General features: G+C 37.6%; 1 protein-coding gene across 3 annotated transcripts in view; it reads right to left on the bottom strand.

Moving 5' to 3' along the window:
• The window catches only part of EXOC2 (exocyst complex component 2), a 275073-nt gene that overhangs the window by 115882 nt on the left and 139271 nt on the right, over positions 1–19920 (bottom strand). For all 3 annotated transcript variants that reach the window (XM_086706457.1, XM_086706459.1, XM_086706458.1), the window contains 6 exons: positions 14511–14576; positions 14185–14342; positions 13654–13775; positions 12169–12230; positions 633–713; positions 115–174 (listed from right to left, as the gene is read on the bottom strand). In XM_086706457.1, coding sequence (XP_086562583.1) covers positions 115–174; positions 633–713; positions 12169–12230; positions 13654–13775; positions 14185–14342; positions 14511–14576 — 549 coding nt within the window. The remainder of the gene's footprint in view (positions 1–114; positions 175–632; positions 714–12168; positions 12231–13653; positions 13776–14184; positions 14343–14510; positions 14577–19920) is intronic.

The following is a 19920-nucleotide window of genomic DNA, read 5'->3' as shown; positions in this document are numbered from 1 at the left end:
GATGAAAAAATAATACACATTCAATATATGTTCTACATGTATTATTAATAGGAGGAAGTTTACTATAATTTGCATTATTTCAGGCTTCAGGGCATCAGTACTTTTACATATTACCTGCATGATATTGATGCTGAGTTGACAAACCTCCTCCTGTGTTTTAGGTTGTTGAAAGACCTATAAGGAAGAATTTTGATGAAAGTTTTTAGATTTAGCTAAGAAAACAAAACTTTTTGTTTGTGAAGTTCCATATAAAAAAATCACTTATGGGAAACTGCTTCCAGTGTGGGTAACCTTACTCCAAAAGGGACAGGTATGAAGAGCTGCCCTACAGGCAGTGTTTTGGCGCCTGTGTAAGACACTGGCATGGAGCTGGTTGACAACATCCAGGTCAGTTATTCTCTCTGTATACAAAGTGCCAACAATTCCAAGTACTCTACCTACAACACTTACATTCACATTTTAACTTCTATCAGCCTATCTGGGAACCAAGAAATCGACACACAAAATCAAATAAAACAAGTAAGTATCTGAGGGAAAAGGTCTTTTGTGCTGAAATGACTCATTTACAACTGTGATTCCCAAGGGTTCCTGGGAAAGTCTGAAACAGAAGTTGAATTTAATAGAAAACTTACACTGGCTTCTCCAGGCTTGCACTCTACAACTCCTTTAAGTGACTGCAGAGAATGTATAATGCACTGTTCAAATTGACATGGCTGAAGGAAAAAAAAAAAAGTACATTACCTTAAAATTCAAAAACAAGCAGTGGTTATTAAGACATTTAACAGAAGCAAATTATGGCCCCAAACTCTCAATTTTATAGATTTATTGAAAGGAAAACAGATGCAAACAACTTGACAAATAATCTCCAACCCATCAAGATTTAGATTTGGCAAGTTTGCACTTAATATTTAAATATGGGTAAATCTTAACTCTAAAGTACATCTAATTCAAATAGAACAGAAATCGGGTATAATTAAAATTCTTCTTAAAAATCCTACTCTTCTAAGAGGGAAATGACTTGATGAAGAACAGATACAGCAAGTTTATATTTTAAACACTACTTTGAAGATATATTCTGAGCTCAATCTTTCAGATCTTTCACATCTCTGGTAGTGTTCAACAAAATTTAATGTTACTAATAATGATTTGTAGAAGGTCCAGGAAATTCAATTCAAAAGTCATTACAGTCATTTTTTATATACATTAAGTCATAAAATAAGTGAAGATATGTCCAACAACTGGCATTCAGATAAATCTGAATGAATTGTAACATCTTAGCTCCTACTGTACTTAAGGTTTCACTTTGTGCTAGGCATACTCTAAGTGATGGGGATATAGGAATAAGATTGAGTTCTCATTAAGTGTATGCTCTAGGATAAGAGTCACAACCAAAAAAGCCACAGTCAACAAAACTGTTACTTTTTACTAAAAAAAAAAAAAAATACAGAAATAAGTCAACTACAAACTAGAGTAAGTGCCATGGGAAAAAAAAAAAAAAACAGAACTCAGAAATGATGATGATGGAGGGGAATCTACTCTAACTAAGATGGTCAAAGAAGAGCTCCCTTAGACAGTGAGAACATTTAAGTGGAGACTTGAAGGGCAAGAGGACTCAGCGCCATAAAAGATAAGGGAAGGCAGTGGTGAGCTCAGAGAGACAGGGCAATATGTACACAGGCCAGGGAGGGCAGAGCCTAAAGGAACTGAGAAACCACAAGAACAGCAGTGCATCACAACCACTAGGCATGAGTTTGGCAGTACAAGATGAGGCTAAGGGTCTGGGTTTCACTCAGACAGAGGGCTGTATAAGACACATAGTTGAGGGGCGCCTGGGTGGCTCAGTCGGTTAAGCGTCTGACTTCGGCTCAGGTCATGATCTCGCGGTTCGTGAGTTCAAGTCCCGCGTCGGGCTCTGTGCTGACAGCTCAGAGCCTGGAGCCTGTTTCAGATTCTGTGTCTCCCTCTCTCTCTCTCTGACCCTCCCCCGTTCATACTCTGTCTCTGTCTCAAAAATAAATAAACGTTAAAAAAAAAAAATTTTTTTTAAAAAGGCACATAGTTGAATTAAAAAAAAAAACTCTGTTCAAAAATCCGGAGTCAGAACCTCTCCTCACTACATGCTTCAATTTGTTAAAAGAGATTGGGGAAAAAAACTGAACAGAAGAGACAAGTTTATTTTCTTACAAAAAGGAACCCAGATTTAATGAAAGCTAAAATAGTGCCTCAATATAATGTTATTTTAATACTGCACTTTGAAGCCACCAGAGGGCACCATAAAAAAACAAAACAAAACAAAAAACAACTTCTAAGTACAAAAAAAAAAAAGAAAAAAGAATATGGGATAAAATACCAACTGCACAGAACTATTTCAAGAGGTATGTTTGTTAAATACCTGACCTAATGCCTCCAATTTACCCGCCTCAAAAGGTAGGAAAATCTAAGAATAATGGTGAAAATTAAATCCAAAATTCAACTGTGGGTAATTAAACCTGTTGTTACCTGGATTTTTTGCATTAATATTTGGACTAGATTTTCTTAATTTCTTTTTATATCTACACTAATACAATAAATGGATAACAGCAGAGAACTGAATTAGTTTCAGTTAAATTGGGAGTAATGATAGTCTAAACATCTGCTATTTATTTTTTCTAAAGAGAAGCAGTGCTATTTCTGCATATTGACAGTGAATCATCCAATTTAGCTGACTATAAGAGCTATCACAAATCATTCCAGTTCTTATGAAGGAAAAAAATTCTCAAAATTATCCAAATTGAAAAAAACAGTACACATTTTCAAAATGAAAAGAAAGCAGGATGCTTTCAAAAAAGCTGTTTCAGAGCACTGAAGTGAGGTTCAAATTAAATATACACTACTTCAGGGGTGGCTGGGTGGCTCAGTTGGTTGAGGGTCCGACTCTTGATTTCGACTCAGGGCCTTGGGATTGAGCCCTGAGTGAGGCTTCACGCTGAAAATGTAGCCTGCTTAAGACTCTCACACTCCTCTGAAGGGTCTACCTCCCTCCAGGTGCTGCAGGCCCCTCCCCAGGGGACCACCAAAGAAAAAGCTATCTGAGCATGCCCCTCCCGCCCCTGTGCACCTTGCAGATCCACCCCAGCGAATAAGCCAGATCCCAATGAAGCAGCACCACAAGTCTGGCAGTGTGCAAAGAGCCCAGACAGGGGCCACACCACTCCACAGTGAGTTCTGCCCCTGGGAGAGGGGAAGATAAGGTACACACCAGTCAGACTGTGGCCCCAGTGGTGGGCTGAGGACAGACATCGGGTCTGATTGTGGCCCCGCCAACTAACACAAGTTACTCCAGACAACACAGGGGAAGTGCCTTGCAGTTCCGCACCACTCCAGGGACTAACCAAAATGACAAAACAGAAGAACTCTCCTCAAAAGAAACTCCTGGAAGTAGCAACAGCTAACGAATCGATCAAAAACGATTTAAGCAATATAAGAGAACAAGAATTTTGAATAATAGTCATAAAATTAATCGCTGGGTTTGAAAAAAGTATACAGGACAGCAGAGAATCTATTGCTACAGAGATCAAGGAACTAATAGTCATGAGAGGCTAAAAAATGCTATAAATGAGAAGCAAAATAAAATGGACACGACCACACTCGGATTGAAGAGGCAGAGGAGAGAATAAGTGAATTAGAAGATAAAATTATGGAAAAACAGGAAGCTGAGAAAAAAAGAGATTAAAAAAATCCAGGAGTTTGAGGGGAGAATTAGAGAACTAAGTGATGCAATCAAATGCAACAATATCCATATAATACGAATTCCAGAAGAGGAAGAAAGAGAGAAAGGGGCTGAAGGTGTATTTGAACAAATCATAGCTGAGAACATCCCTGATCTGGGGAAGGAAAAAGCACTGAAATCCAAGAGGCACAGAGAACTCCCTTCAGACGTAACTTGAACTGATCTTCTGCATGACATATCATAGTGAACCCGACAAAATACAAAAAAGAGAAAATTCTCAAAGCAGCTAGGCATAAATATGCTCTAACTTACAAAGGGAGATCCATAAGACCAGCGGCAGACCTATCTACTGAAACTTGGCAGGCCAGAAAGGAATGGCAGGAAATCTTCAATGTGACGAACAGAAAAAATATGCAGCCGAGAATCCTTTATCCAGCAAGTCTGTCATTCAGAACAGGAGGAGAGATAAAGATCTTCCCAAACACACAAAAACTGAAGGAATTCATCACCCCCAATTCATAGCCCTACAAGAGATCCTAAGGGGGATTCTGTGAGTTAAATGTTGCAAGGACCTCAAAGTACCAGAGACAACACTACAAGCATGAAACCTACAGACATCAAAATGACTCTAAACCCATAGCTTTCAATAATAACACTGAATGTAAGTGGACTAAATGCTCCAAACAAAAGACACAGGGTATCAGCATGGGTAAAAAAAACAAGACACATCTATTTGCTGTCTACAAGAGACTCATTTTAGACCTGAGGACACCTTCAGATTGAAACTGAGGGGATGGAGAACTATCTATCCACCATGCTACTGGAAGTCAAAAGAAAGCTGGAGTAGCCATACTTATATCAGACAAACTAGACTTTAAATTGAAGGCTGTAACAAGAGATGAAAAAGGAGATTATATAATAATTACAGGGTCTATCGATCAGGAAGAGCTAACAATTATAAATGTATATGCGCTGAATATGGGAGCCTTCAAATATATAAAACAATTACTCACAAACATAAGCAACCTTATTGATAAGAATGTGGTAATTGCAGGGGAGTTTAATACTCCAGTTACAACAATGGACAGATCATTTAGACACAGGATCAATAAAGAAACAAGGGCCCTGAAGGATACATCGGATCAGATGGACTTGACAGATATATTTAGAACTCTGCATCCCAAAGCAACAGAATATACTTTCTTCCCGAGTGCACATGGAAAATTCTCCAAGACAGATCACATACTGGGTCACAAAACAGCCTTTCGTAAGTATAAAAGAATTGAGATCATACCATGCACACTTTCAGACCACAATGCTATGAAATTTTAAATCAACCACAGTAAAAAGTCTGGAAAACCTCCAAAAGCATGGAGGTTAAAGAACACTCTACTAAAGAATGAATGGGTCAACCAGGCAATTAGAGAAGAAATTAAAACATATATGGAAACAAATGAAGATGAAAATACAACAATCCAAATGCTTCAGGATGCAGCGAAGGCAGTCCTGAGAGGAAAATACATTGCAATCCAGGCCTATCTCAAGAAACAAGAAAAATCCCAAATACAAAATCTAACAGCACACCTAAAGGAAATAGAAGCAGAACAGCAAAGACACCCCAAACACAGCAGAAGAAGAGAAATAATAGAGATCAGAGCAGAAATAAACAATATAGAATCTAAAAAAACTGTAGAGCAGATCAACGAAACCAAGAGTTGGTTTTTTTGAAAAAATAAACAAAATTGATAAACCTCTAGCCAGGCTTCTCAAAAAGAAAAGGGAGATGACCCAAATAGATAAAATCATGAATGAAAATGGAATTATTACAACCAATCACTCAGAAATACAAGCAATTATCAGGGAATACTATGAAAGATTATATGCCAACAAACTGGACAACCTGGAAGAAATGGAAAAATTCCTAAACACCTACACACTTCCAAATCTCAAACAGGAAGAAATAGAAAGCTTGAACAGACCCATGACCAGTGAAGAAATTGAATCAGTTATCAAAAATCTCCCAACAAATAAGAGTCCAGGACGGATGGCTCCCTGGGGAATTCTACCAGATATTTAAAGCAGAGATAATACCTATCCTTCTGAACCTATTCCAAAAAATAGAAAGGGAAGGAAAACTTCCAGACTCATTCTATGAAGCCAGCATTACTTTGATCCATAAACCAGACAGAGACCCAGCAAAAAAAGAGAACTACAGGCCAATATCCCTGATGAAGATGGATGCAAAAATTCTCAATAAGATACTAGCAAATCGAATTCAACAGCATATACAAAGAATTATTCACCATGATCAAGTGGGATTCATTCCTGGGCTGTAGGGCTGGTTCAACATTCGTAAATCAATCAATGTGATACATCACATTAATAAAAGAAAAGAAAAAAGACACATGATCCTGTCTATCAATGCAGAAAAAGCATTTGACAAAATTCAGCATCCTTTCTTAATAAAAACCCCCGAGAAAGTCGGGATAGAAGGAACATACTTAAATATACTAAAAGCCATTTGTGAAAAGCCCACAGCTAATATCATCCTCAATGGGGAAAAACTGAGAGCTTTCTCCCTGAGATCAGGAACAGGAGTGGACAGGGATGTCGACTCTCACCGCTGTTGTTTAACATAGTGTTGGAAGTACTAGCGTCAGCAATCAGACAACAAAAGGAAATCAAAGGCATCAAAATTGGCAAAGATGAAGTTAAGCTTTCACTTTTTGCAGATGACATGATACTATACATGGAAAATCCGATAGACTCCACCAAAAGTCTGCTAGAACTGATACATGAATTCAGCAAAGTCGCAGGATACAAAATCAATGTTCACAAATCAGTTGCATTCTTATACACTACTAATGAAGCAACAGAAAGACAAATAAAGAAACTGATCCCATTCACAACTGCACCAAGAAGCATAAAATACCTAGGAATAAACCTAACCAAAGATGTAAAAGATCTGTATGTTGAAAACTATAGAAAGCTCATGAAGGAAACTGAAGCAGATACAATGAAATGGAAAAACATTCCGTGTTCATGCATTGGAAGAATAAATATTGTTAAAATGTCGATACTACCCAAAGCTATCTACACATTCAATGCAATCCCAATCAAAACTGCACCAGCATTCTTCTCGAAGCTAGGACAAGCAATCCTAAAATTTGTATGGAACCACAAAAGGCCCCGAATAGCCAAAGTAATATTGAAGAAGAAGACCAAAGCGGGAGGCATCACAATCCCAGACTTTAGCCTCTACTACAAAGCTCTAATCATCAAGACAGCATGGTATTGGCACAAAAACAGATACATAGACCAATGGAATAGAATAGAAACCCCAGAACTAGACCCACAAAAGTATGGCCAACTCATCTTTGACAAAGCAGGAAAGAATATCCAATGGAAAAAAAAACAGTGTCTTTAACAAATGGTGCTGGGAGAACTGGACAGCAACATGCAGAAGATTGAAACTAGACCACTTTCTCACACCATTCACAAAAATAAACTCAAAATGGATAAAGGACCTGAATGTGAGACAGGAAACCATCAAAACCCTAGAGGAGAAAGCAGGGAAAAACCTCTCTTCAGCTGCAGCAATTTCTTACTTGACACATCCCCAAAGGCAACGGAATTAAAAGCAAAAATGAATTACTGGGATGTCATGAAGATAAAAAGCTTCTGCACAGCAAGGGAAACAATCAACAAAACTAAAAGGTAACCAACGGAATGAGAAAAGATATTTGCAAATGACATATTGGACAAAGGGCTAGTATCCAAAACGTATAAAGAGCTCACCAACTCCACACCCAAAAAACAAATAATCCAGTGAAGAAATGGGCAGAAAACATGAAGAGACACTTCTCTAAAGAAGACATCCAGATGGCCAACAGACACATGAAAAGATGCTCAACATTGCTCCTCATCAGGGAAATACAAATCAAAACCACACTCAGATATCACCTCACGCCAAAATGAACAAACAGGAGACTACAGATGCTGGCGAGGGTGTGGAGAAATGGGAAGCCTCTTGCACTGTTGGTGGGAATGCAAACTGGTGCAGCCACTCTGGAAAACAGTGTGGAGGTTCCTCAAAAAATTAAAAATAGACCTACCCTATGACCCAGCAGTATCACTGCTAGGAATTTACCCAAGGGATATAGGAGTACTGATGCATAGGGGCATTTGTACCCCAATGTTTATAGCAGCACTCTCAACAATAGTCAAATTATGGAAAGAGCCTAAATGTCCATCAACTGATGAATGGATAAAGAAATTGTGGTTTATATACACAACGGAATACTACGTGGCAATGAGAAAGAATGAAATATGGCCTTCTGTAGCAACATGGATGGAACTGGAAAGTGTTATGCTAAGTGAAGTAAGTCATACAGAGAAGGACAGATTCCATATGTTTTCACACCTATGTGGATCCTGAGAAACTTAACAGAAGACCATGGGGGAGGGGAAGGAAAAAGAAAAAAAAAAAAAAGAGGTTAGAGAGGGAACCAAACCATAAGAGACTCTTAGAAACTGAGAACAAACTGAGGGTTGATGGGGGTTGGGGGGTGGGTGATGGGTATTTAGGAGGGCACCTGTTGGGATGAGCATTGGGTTTTGTATGGAAACCAATTTGACAATAAATTTCATATTAAAAAAAAAAAGATGCTCAGTCTCTCTCCAACACTCCTCATTCATGTTCTCTCTCTTAAAAAGCAAACATAGGAGAGACCTAAACCTTATTAAACAAATAAATAATAAACAAACTTCAGCTGAAATAAGTCATAGTGAGGCAAAGTGTAATGTTCATTTCATTTCTTTTTTTTTAAAATATATGTTTATTTTTGAGAGAGAGACAGAGTGTGAGCAGGGGAGGGGAAGAGAGAGAGGGAGGCAGAGTCCAAAACAGGCTCCAGACTCTGAGCTGTCAGCACAGAGCCCGACATGGGGCTCGAACCCATGAACCGTAAGATCATGACCTGAGCTGAAGTAGGTAGCTTAACTGACTGAGCCACGCAGGCGCCCCTCTTTTTTTCTGTTTTGTTTTGTTTAATGTTTATTTATTTTCTTCAGAGAAAGTGCTACCAGCATGAAGCCCGATGCAGGGCTCGATCTCACAAACCATGAGATCATGACCTGAGCCAAAACAAGAGTTGGGTACTTAAATGACTGAACCACCCAGGTGCCACTATGTTACATATTTTTTTACCTACATCTGGCTAGACGATATAATGGCTGACATCAGAAGGGTAACTTTCTCTGGGTCATTCATCCACAAAGTTTAGTCTTCTAGCTTGTATGTGTGACAAACATGAAATTAGTTATTCTATGGTTCCAGTTTCTATTATAGTCAAACTTTAAGTGGACTACAAACAAGTTTCTATGGTAAACATTTCAAAGTATTTTAAAGAGGTTTATCTATTATAATCAAACAACCAAAGTTAGATGTGGCAGCTACCAGATAAGCACTAACTGGGAGAGGGGGAAAGTGGCTTCTTTAAGACTGCATGGCTAATGGGGTGCCGGGCTAGGTCAGTCAGAAGATCATGTGACCCTCAATCTCAGGGTCATGAGTTTCAATCCCACATTGGGTGCAACGATTAAATAAATAAACTTAAAAAAAAAAGAAGAAAAAAGATTGCATGGCTGTTATGTGACAGAACTATGGACTGAACCAGATTATGATTCCAAATCCAGGGCAGCACATTTTCCTCCATATCAGCACTGTTCAAAAGAAGTATAATGTAAGCCACAAACATAAGTCATATATATAATTTAAGAGTTTCCAGTAAACACATTAAGAATATTAAAAGAAAAATTGATTTTAATATAATTCAGGTTATGCAATATACCAAAATATTATATCATCATGTAATCAATAAAAAGTTGAGATATTTCACATTCTTTCCTTGTACTGAGTCTTATACAAACCATGTCTATAATGACTGCTATATTGGATATTGGACCATGCAGGTCTACTCTACGTCTCCTTTCTCTAAATATTTAGTATGACAGAATTAGCTATAGGATAGTTTGTATATAAGCACTAATAATTATGAAAAGTAGAATAAACCAAATAAAAGTAGTTTTTATCAAAAATAAATCCTTTAAAATATAATTGTATTTATTAAAACTAAATTTCCCTCATTTCAAACATGATTTAATTTACAAAAATTTGTAAGTAAGCACTGATGTTCTAAACCACATTGTTATATAAAGGTATATTTTAGTGTACTTAGGAGGGATAGGAGGAAAGAATTTCAACTTGTCAAAAATTTCCCAACTCCCAAAGTAAGACTGTCAATAGGAAGTATAAAATTATTTCAAAAAGTACAGCAATTTGAAGAACTGAAGAAATATTACATGAGATCATTCTGTCTCAACAACCTCACTCACCGTGATTTTGTAAATTTGGGCAAGTCAAAACCATTTTATTCTAATTTCCTCACCTACTAAACAGGCAGAAACCTGACTGCCTCCTCCAGATTTGTTTTCTCCATTTTTCTTACTAAGGTAAATCAGAAATTGTTGGGATTAGCAATGTGCTCTGCTAAGAAACAAAAAAAAACAAACAAAAAAGCCCTGCATTTTTCCAGCCTCCACAGTAGATAGGGATGGGCATGTGAATCAATTCTAGCCAATTAGATGTGGGAAGAATTTTCAGCTATGGCTCCTGAAAAAGTGCTGGACTTTTCTCATGACAGAAATAAGGCCATGGTGGTTGGAAAGGCAATAGCATTCCTTTGATCATGAGGCCATTGTGAGACAAAAGCCACAATAAAGATCACAAAGAAGAAAGTCAGAAGGAGCCTTGTGTACTGATTGCATGATTAAGCTGCCACACCAGTCCTAATTTCTTTAATATTAGAAGAAAAGGAAATGCCCATCTCCTTTAAAGACCCTGGATGTTTTAGCAGCTGAATGTCAATTTAACTGACACACCCACCTACAGGATCATTGTGGGAATCCATGAAACAGATGTGAAAACATGATACATCATGAAAACTATTTTCAAAAGTATTTTGATAATCTATAAGTCCCATCTAAACAGATGATGACTCTAAAATGAATAGACCATGTTTATAATTGCCTGCCTGACCCATGTATATATCTGGAGAGGTTAGTTATTGTTGGTTTGTTTTATTTTGGCTTAGGGGTCAGCAACAGAATTTTTTTTTCCCATTCTGCTTTTCTGAAAAATTCAAGTTACTGGGAAACTTAGAATGAAGCACAATCTATTTTATTTTTTTAACTTATTGTCAAGTTAGCTAATATACAGTGTATATATAGTGTGCTCTTGGCTTTGGGAGTAGATTCCCATGATTCATCACTTACCATACAACACCCAGTGCTCATCCCAACAACTGCTCTCCTCAATGTCCATCACCCATTTTCCCCTCTCCCCTGCCAGCCCTGGCACCAACCCTCAGTTTGTTCTCTGTATTTAAGAGTCTCTTATGGTTTTCCTCCCTCCCTGTTTGAACTATTTTTCCCCCTACCTTTCCCCTATGGTCTTCTGTTAAGTTTCTCAAATTCCACATATGAATGAAAACATATGGTATCTATCTTTCTATGACTCACTTATTTCACTTAGCATAATACCCTCCAGTTCCATCCACATTGTTGTAAATGGCCAGATTTCATTCTTCCTCATTGCCAAGTAGTATTCTATTGTATATATAAACCACATCTTCTTTATCCATTCATCAATTGATGGACATTTGGGCTTTTCCCATAATTTGGCTATTGTTGACAGTGCTACTCTAAACATTGGAGTGCATGTGCTCCTATGGATCAGCACTCCTGTATCCTTTGGATAAATTCCTAGTAGTGCTATTGCTGGGTTGCAGGGTAATTCTTTTTTTTTTTGAGGAACCTCCACACCAGTTTCCAGAGTGGCTGCACCAGTTTGCATTCCCACCAACAGCTGAAGCACAATCTATTTTAAAATGTAATGCAAATAAAATATAGTGACACATGATGAAGAAAGAGCACGCTAAAAGAAATCCACTGCTTTTATTAATTTTTAAATATTTGTAGTGTTAAGCAAAAATGAGTCTAAAAAAGAAAACTTTAAGAAGTTTATTTTTCTGTTTCCAGAGATGATTTAGAATTACAATGCAAAGGGGCGCCTGGGTGGCGCAGTCGGTTAAGCGTCCGACTTCAGCCAGGTTACGATCTCGCGGTCCGGGAGTTCGAGCCCCGCGTCAGGCTCTGGGCTGATGGCTCGGAGCCTGGAGCCTGTTTCCGATTCTGTGTCTCCCTCTCTCTCTGCCCCTCCCCCATTCATGCTCTGTCTCTCTCTGTCCCAAAAATAAATAAACGTTGAAAAAAAAAATTAAAAAAAAAAAAAAAGAATTACAATGCAAAGAACATATGCTCCCTATTAATAAAATTAGTCATTTATTTTGAATATTATATACATTAATCATTAATCATTGAAAAGTATTTAAACTTACAAGAGAAGTCAGTCCTTCATTATCGACAATCCAGTCTTCCTTTTCAGCTAATCTCTTTATTTCTGCAGGGAAAATAAGCACACAGTACTTTTTATTTTAATTTCTCATTGAACTTTATATAAATAAAAATCTATAAAGGTCATGGTTTTTCATTATTTTATATAGATTTGTTAAAAAAAATGGAAGTAGGTAATAGGCATACGACATATTTCTGGTAGACTCAAGTTTTTAAATGTGTATTGTTTTTCTGGAAATTTTTAATAAAACATTAATGTAAATAAATTTAGCCCCAATTGTAGACTGCTAGGCCAGGCTTAATGACAACTTTTGACAATGGTTTATTACTTAAAGAGGACTCTTGATAATATTCAATATGTACAAAATAAGCTACAAAATGTTTTTTCCCAAAATATCTGATGAAAAATTTATATTGTTTTAATCCTATATACTTCTGATGACTGGCACTATGATTCTCACTTGGCTAAAGGAATCCTACCTGTCCAAACCTTTAGCATTTCATGCTGTCTCAGGTCCTTGTGGGGAACAAGTAAATGAATTCAGAGGATACTGCTGTTTCTCACCTGGATTCTACTCCTTTTCTGTTGACACAGTATATTTAGTCACCAATTCTTAGAGATGTGACCTTCTTACTCAAAAGTCTTGGTGACAGATAGTTATGGCGTATGTCATTTATAATGATGTTCTTGATTGTTTTCAACGATATTTAATATCCAGAAGGTGGCTTTGTAAAGATAACTTTGTTTTTTATGATTGTGTATACAAAATTTTTCCTGAAAATTCTAAAATGTATAAAGAAAACCAGCATCACCTATAATTTCTACTATGCAGAAAACTATTATTTACCTTTCTTCTGATTTTACATTCATATTTCTAAATATTTAAAATGCACACACATTTTCAAAACTGGGATCATATGTTATATTCATTTTATACTATACTTTTTCTACTTAACATTTGCCATAAGAATGTTCTTATATCCTTAAATATTTTCAAATATATCCACCTTAATTTATGCATGGTCTGGCATCTCAAGTAAATAGATTTGAAAAGATATTCAAAGAAGGAAAAAAATGCCTGGGTGGCTCAGTGGGTTAAGCATCTGACTTCAGCTCAGGTCATGATCTCATGATGGGTTCATGGGTTCAAGCCCTGCATCAGGTTCTGTGCTGACAGCTCAGAACCTGGAGAGGCTGCTTCAGATTCCGTGTCTCTTTCTCTCTCTCTCTCTCTCTCTCTCTGCCCCTCCCCATCTCGTGCTTTGTCTCTTGCTCTCTCAAAAATAAATAAACATTAAAAAAAAAAAAAAGAAGAAGGAAAAAATTCTATTGAGCAGCTACTGGTGATCTAAAATATTCAAGTTTCCATAAAAGGAATTTTCTCATTTTCAAGGATTAGGAGCTACAAAGAGGTGGGATATTCAGATAATCATTGTCTAGCAAATGTCATCAATTTCTCTTAACATACCTTCTGCTGTATGTTGCAATGTGACCATCACACAACGTACTCGGAGATCTAAAATGAGATCCTGGATAGTCTGTAACATGTCATTAGGAATTTCAAGGGCAGTCAACGATTCATAAGTAAGCCTGTAAAAGAGACACAACAAAACAAAAGTGAGCAGAGTGAGATCTCAAAGCAATTCCTGTCATCAGTTTGGCCACTCTATATAATGATGCATTATGGAGGTTATAAGCTACAATATTATATTGAAAGCAAGGGCAAAGTAAGACCATAACAAGAATTTTAATACAACAGTAACACTGAAATAATAAAAAAGATGCACATTCAGTAGGATATTCTCATCAAATGTAAGCAACAGGAAGGTTTAGGAGCTCAGGTGCTCTAGCACTGAGGAATATACTGAGGAAATACTAGAGGCAAAAGGACAGAGTAAAATTCTTTGTTGAACATGTTTTTCTTTTTTTTCAAAAAGGCAAAAAAAAATTTACCCCTTTTTAGAAGACATTCTTGTTAAAAAAGATATTCCATATTTACCTTATGGTCTGGATGACATGAGCAAGCCACTGTCCTGACAGCTCAGACTTTACCTCCCAGCCTCCATACTGCCTCACTCCACACTCTGGGATGCTAAGTGGGAGCAGGGCTCCACGGATCAACTTCACAAGACACTGCATTACTTCTTGAATCATTTTCTAGACAATGATAAAAGTAAAACTGCATTAAAAGTCATTAATTTGATTAAATCAACTAAAGGACTCTGCCTGAACAATGATGAATAGTTCGAACATAAAGTTTTCTAGCAACTTTGGTTGAGAAAATCCTATCTTGTGAAAAAGTCTACACGCTTATCCTTAACTTACCTTAAAATCATTTTGTCTTTGCCTTACATTCTTCGATCTTTCAATCTGGCCTGATTTCTCTGCAGTCTTAAAAATCAAAACAGCAAAATAAAATATATTAGTTATCTCTAGAAATAATGTATAAAAATAAGAAATACTTTAGCAGCTGTATATAAAGAGAGCATTGTATACGGTTGTAACTTGATTAAAAGGAATGTATAAGACAAAATCTAAGTTTGTGACTTAAAAACAGACTTAATTAGAAAACCTTTCTTATTCCAACAAGAAGCTACTTATCCTCCTAAAACCTTTAAGTGCAATTCGTATAAATAAACCTAAGCATTAAGCTGAAATTACCTTTTCCGTAGGTGAATTTCATGTGCCATGCTCATCAACAATTTTATATATTGTTAAGCCTAAATCATACCCAAGACAACATTTTCAACCTTATTTTTCATTAGCTGGTACAGAAGTAAAAGGAAGAGTAAACTCTGGATTAATGTCTAAGAACCTTAGGATATCCATTCCCTTCCCTTAAACATTTATAAATAAGCATTATATTTGGCATTTTATTTTTACAAAACTAAAAGTCACGATTCTTCTTTCAGGGATTTTACTGTCTAATTTAGGAGAGAATATATTCTAGAATCCTAGAATTAAATTTTTATTTGTTTCCTGCTAGCCGTACTTTCCTTTGATATTCCTTTCTCCTTAAAGTAATATTTGGAAGACTACACTGATTAAAACAGAAATCTATTCAATTGGATTTCATTTAACTTTTTATTCCCAAATTTTCTAACAACTAAATATTACCATATAACATGCCTGGGAAGGGCAAGCCTAGAAAACTTTCCAAATAAAGGAAAAATAACAAGATGGTATGATGTAAACGAAAATTCTGATAATTCATTAACATAATGCAAAATTATCCTTTAAAGTTGAAATGCTTATGTATTATTGGTTAGAGACATGTGAAAAGAACTTTCAAGTTAAGAACAACTGCATTATAGGGGCGCCTGGATAGCTCAGTCAGTTAAGTGCCCAACTCTTGATTTAGGCTGAGGTCAAGATCTCACAGTTTGTGAGTTTGAGCCCCACACCCGACTCCTCATTGACTGTGGAGCCTGCGTGGGATTCTCTCTCTCTGCCCTTCTCCCCCTCTCTCAAAATAAACTTAAAAAAAAAAAAAAAGTTTATAAATGATTATGATACTGACATCAAGTTGATTTTAAAATACAATGTTATATATATCTTTTGTATAAGCTAGAGAAACAATGTATAGAGTTCATTATTATGATGAATATTACTAATGTGAATGACTAAAAGAAGGGTAAGTATTGCTAAATGTTTTCGACAAAAACCATCAGATGTACCTAATAAAAAGTGGTCAACATACATATACATACATACCTCTTCAGGCTCTGATTTACATTTATTTTACAATTTTATATTAAATTGTAGCTTTTTATCATTTAAAAACATTTTTTGGGGGGCGCCTGGGTGGCTCAGTCGGTTGAACGCCCAACTTTGGCTATCATGATCTCATGATCAGGAGTTTGAGCACTGTGTCGGGCTCTGTGCTGACAGCTCAGAGCTTGGACCCTGCTTCAGATACTGTGTCTCTGGCTCTCTCTGCCCCTTCCCCACTCGCACTCTCTCAAAAATAAACATTTAAAAAAAATTTTTTTTTTTAAATTTTAACATTTATTTTTGAGAGACAGAGACAGAGAGTGAGCGGGGAAGGGGCAGACAGAATCCAAAGCAGGCTCCAGGCTCTGAACAAGCTGTCAGCACAGAGCCTGATACAAGGCTCAAACCCAGGAACTGTGAGATCATGACCTGAGCCGAAGTTGGACGCTCAACTGACTGAGCCATCCAGGCGCTCCTACCATTTTGTCTTTGTAGAAATGCACGTTTGCTTTAAAAGATAAAAGTTTAATTTTTGAAAAATCTAAACCTAAAATTCACTTCAGTAATGTCAATAAGCCAATTCCTAAAATTTACTAGGCAACAACACTCAAAATTCTTTGAACACCAGGATTTAATTCAGAAGCTGATGTTTTTGTCCCTTTATTTTTAAGACAAATGAGAAGTAATTAAAGTGTTTTAAAGCAACAGTGAGAACTGACTAGAGGGGCTAATATTAGGAGCACAGCCAGCCAGGAGGATGCTACACTAACCAGGTGAGCAATCACAGCACCTTAGACAAAAGGAGGTGGAGCATGAACTCCTGTTGATGGCTTAGCCACAGGCTTCCAAGGTAGAGTAAACTGATCATGGCAATTCTACTGGGTGTTGCAGTGAGAAAGGAGAGATGATGTCAAGAGTGACTGCCATCTGAGTCATGACTACTCAGGTAAGTCCAACCAGCCTTGAATGTCTGTTAGCCTACTTTCTGTTTCTGTCAAGTGTGATGCTCTGATTCAAAGTAACACTTTGGGCAATATAGTGGCCTAGGTGTAGAAAAACAAATGAATGGCCACAGCCTTACTGAGGTGATGAATTAACTATTCTCTAAATACTGCAGTTTGTCAGGTCTTAGTCCTAGGCACTTTTTTCTCTATACACTCTCACTAATTCATTCTCATGGCTTCAAATATCATTTCTATGTAATGCCTTCCTATTTTGGATTCTGCACTCAATTCCAACATGTGTGGGTAGGGGTAGGGGCCTCCCCTTAAAAACAAGCAGTTTTCCAGATACCAGCTGTGAGAAGTGACATGATTCATTTTCAGAAATACCAGATAAAAGTTGTGCTGTCTAGTAGCAAGAGGTTTACAACCTATTGGAAATGCGTACGAACTGCCCGCCAAAAATGCAGTCCCAAACCCTTAAGACACTGCACTTCCTGGTTCCTCTTCCCCACCCCCTCTCCATTTTGCAGGCTTCACAATGAGTATGCATCAGAGAACTGAAGTCTCTGTGTCACCTCAAGGAATGTACATTTGTTCCAAACAGACTACTTTTTGGCCTTACAAGGGCATAGGTAACTTCCCAGTAAGGCTATAACCTCTGTAGTACTCAGCCAATGAGGAATCAGGAGAAGGACTTCATGCTAGGAGATAAACTGCTTACTGTAACTGCCACCCACTCTTGCAAAAGTGTTGATTTAAAGCCTTGCTTCACTGTGCTCCGAGTCTCTGCATCCCTCCTTTGATTGGGGCCGTGGGCTTATTTGTCACACCAGCTGAGTGTCCTACAATTCAACTCACTTCTGACACTCTCTACCTGGGAATAAAGTGAGATCCCACAGGTAAGGGCTTAGTCCTACAAGATTTGTGCCACCCCCTCCCCCTAACACTTAGATGCCAATTTCAAGACCAGGTTGTTACCTGTGCTTCTGACCTACTGGCTATATAGACTGGACATTCCCATGACTTGCTGCCTAGGTTCAAATAATTTGTTAGAATAGCTCATAGAACTCAGAAAATGTGTTCACTCACTCAATTACCAGTTTATTATAAAAGGATATAATTCAGAAATGGCCAGGTAGAAGAGATGCATAAGGCAAAGTATAGGAAAAGGGTGCAGAACTTCCATGCAGTCTCCAGGCAAGCCACCTTCCCTGAATTTCCAAAAATTCACCAACTGGAAGCTCTCTGAACCCTGTCCTTTGGGTGTTTAAGGAGGTTTCGTTAACATAGGCACAACTAATAAAATCACTGGTCATTGTCAACTGATTCAACCTCCAGCTCCATTCCTCTCCCAAGAGGTCTGAGGGTGAGACTGAAAATTCCAACCCTCTTCCTCCATAGGTGGGGACAAAAGTAACATAACATAACATAACATAACATAACATAACATAACATAACATAACATAACATAACATTACTTCTGCATTCCTCACTTAGGAAATTCTCAGGGTTTTAGGAGCTCTATGCCAGAAACCAGAAGACCAAATATATATTTCTTATATATAACCACAATGTCACACTTCCAAATTTATATTTCCAGCCCAAATCTTTCCTCTGAAGCCCAAATTTGAATATCAGATTGCCTACTTGATGTCTCTTCTTGAATAATTCACAGGAATTTCAAATCCAATACATTAAAAGTGGAAAACTGCATGTTCTTCAAGTCTTTCTGATGAGGGACTATAAAGCATGCTGAGGGCCAACACAAGCTAGTATACTCCCCACCCCCAGGAGGGACATATGTGATATTCCTCAGGTACTCCTGGATGCCCAAGAACAAAGGAAAGAAAAGAAAACAAATGGCTAACTGATAAAGATCACAGTCGTGCAGGACACAGTCTCCATCAGTTTACAAATACCTTAGTAAATTACAAGAAAAAGGCAATCTTATCAATAGCCTAATATCCAGAAACTTATAGACTCAAGTTTCCTGGAGCCCATAGTATCACCATCCCAACCATTCTGATGTGGGGAACAAATGCAAGAAGAAAAGGGCAGGTAAAATTAAGTTTCTTTATAACCTGCAGCCCGCTGGCAAATACTTGGGGCAACACAAAGTATAACATTACTCCAGGAACTCCTTACTATCTATCTTAATGTTAATGCTTCGCTAGAGGGAAAAACAACCTTAGCTTGACAATAGGTAGGCCTCCAGTAATCTGTCAGTCTTCAGCACATGAAAGTCTCTTCCGAAACTTCTCTTTTAACTTTACCTCTCCCTAGTACATGGTATATAACCAGCCATACAACAAGCCCAGTGCAGCTCTTTCTTCCCACAGGCTTTAATAAAATCACTTTTTTGCACCGAAAAAGAAAACCAAAGATGGAGGCATCAGAATTCCAGACTTCATGATGTACTACAAAGCTGCAGTCATCAAGACAGTATGGTACCAGCACAAAAACAGATACTCAGATCGATGGAACAGAATAGAGAACCCAGAAATGGACCCACAAACGTATGGCCAACTAAGCTTTGACAAAGCAGGAGAGAATATCCAATGGAATAAAGAGAGTCTCTTCAGCAAATAGTGCTGGGAAAACTGGACAGCAACATGCAGAAGAATGAACCTGGACCACTTTCTTACACCATACACAAAAATAACTAAAAAATGGATGAAAGACCTAAATGTAAGACAGGAAGCCATCAAAATCCTGGAAGAGAAAGCAGACAAAAACCTTTTTGACCTTGGTCGCAGCAACTTCTTACTCAACATGTCTCTGGAGGTAAGGGAAAAAAAAGCAAAAACGAACTATGGGACCCCACAAACCCCACTGTCACCTCAGAGCTTCATCATTTCTGACTTCATAAGTGGCATACCTACTCACTCAGGGGTCGGTCCATTTGGTTAGCTCTATGTTAATTCCTGTCCTTATCTTACTCATTGGATTTATCAGTAAGTTTGGTCAACACTACTTCCAAAAATGAAATCCATCATTTTCTTTCCAACTCCACTAACAAACCTTAATCCAACCACCATCACTTCCTGTCCAGACAGCCTGAACAGCTTACCCACTTT

The sequence above is a fragment of the Puma concolor genome, chromosome B2, assembly GCF_028749965.1.
Source record: "Puma concolor isolate L17-30 chromosome B2, mPumCon1.1.hap2, whole genome shotgun sequence".
Taxonomy (NCBI): domain Eukaryota; kingdom Metazoa; phylum Chordata; class Mammalia; order Carnivora; family Felidae; genus Puma; species Puma concolor.
Note: the sequence above shows the minus strand (reverse complement) of the source record. Positions and strands in the feature narration are given on the sequence as shown.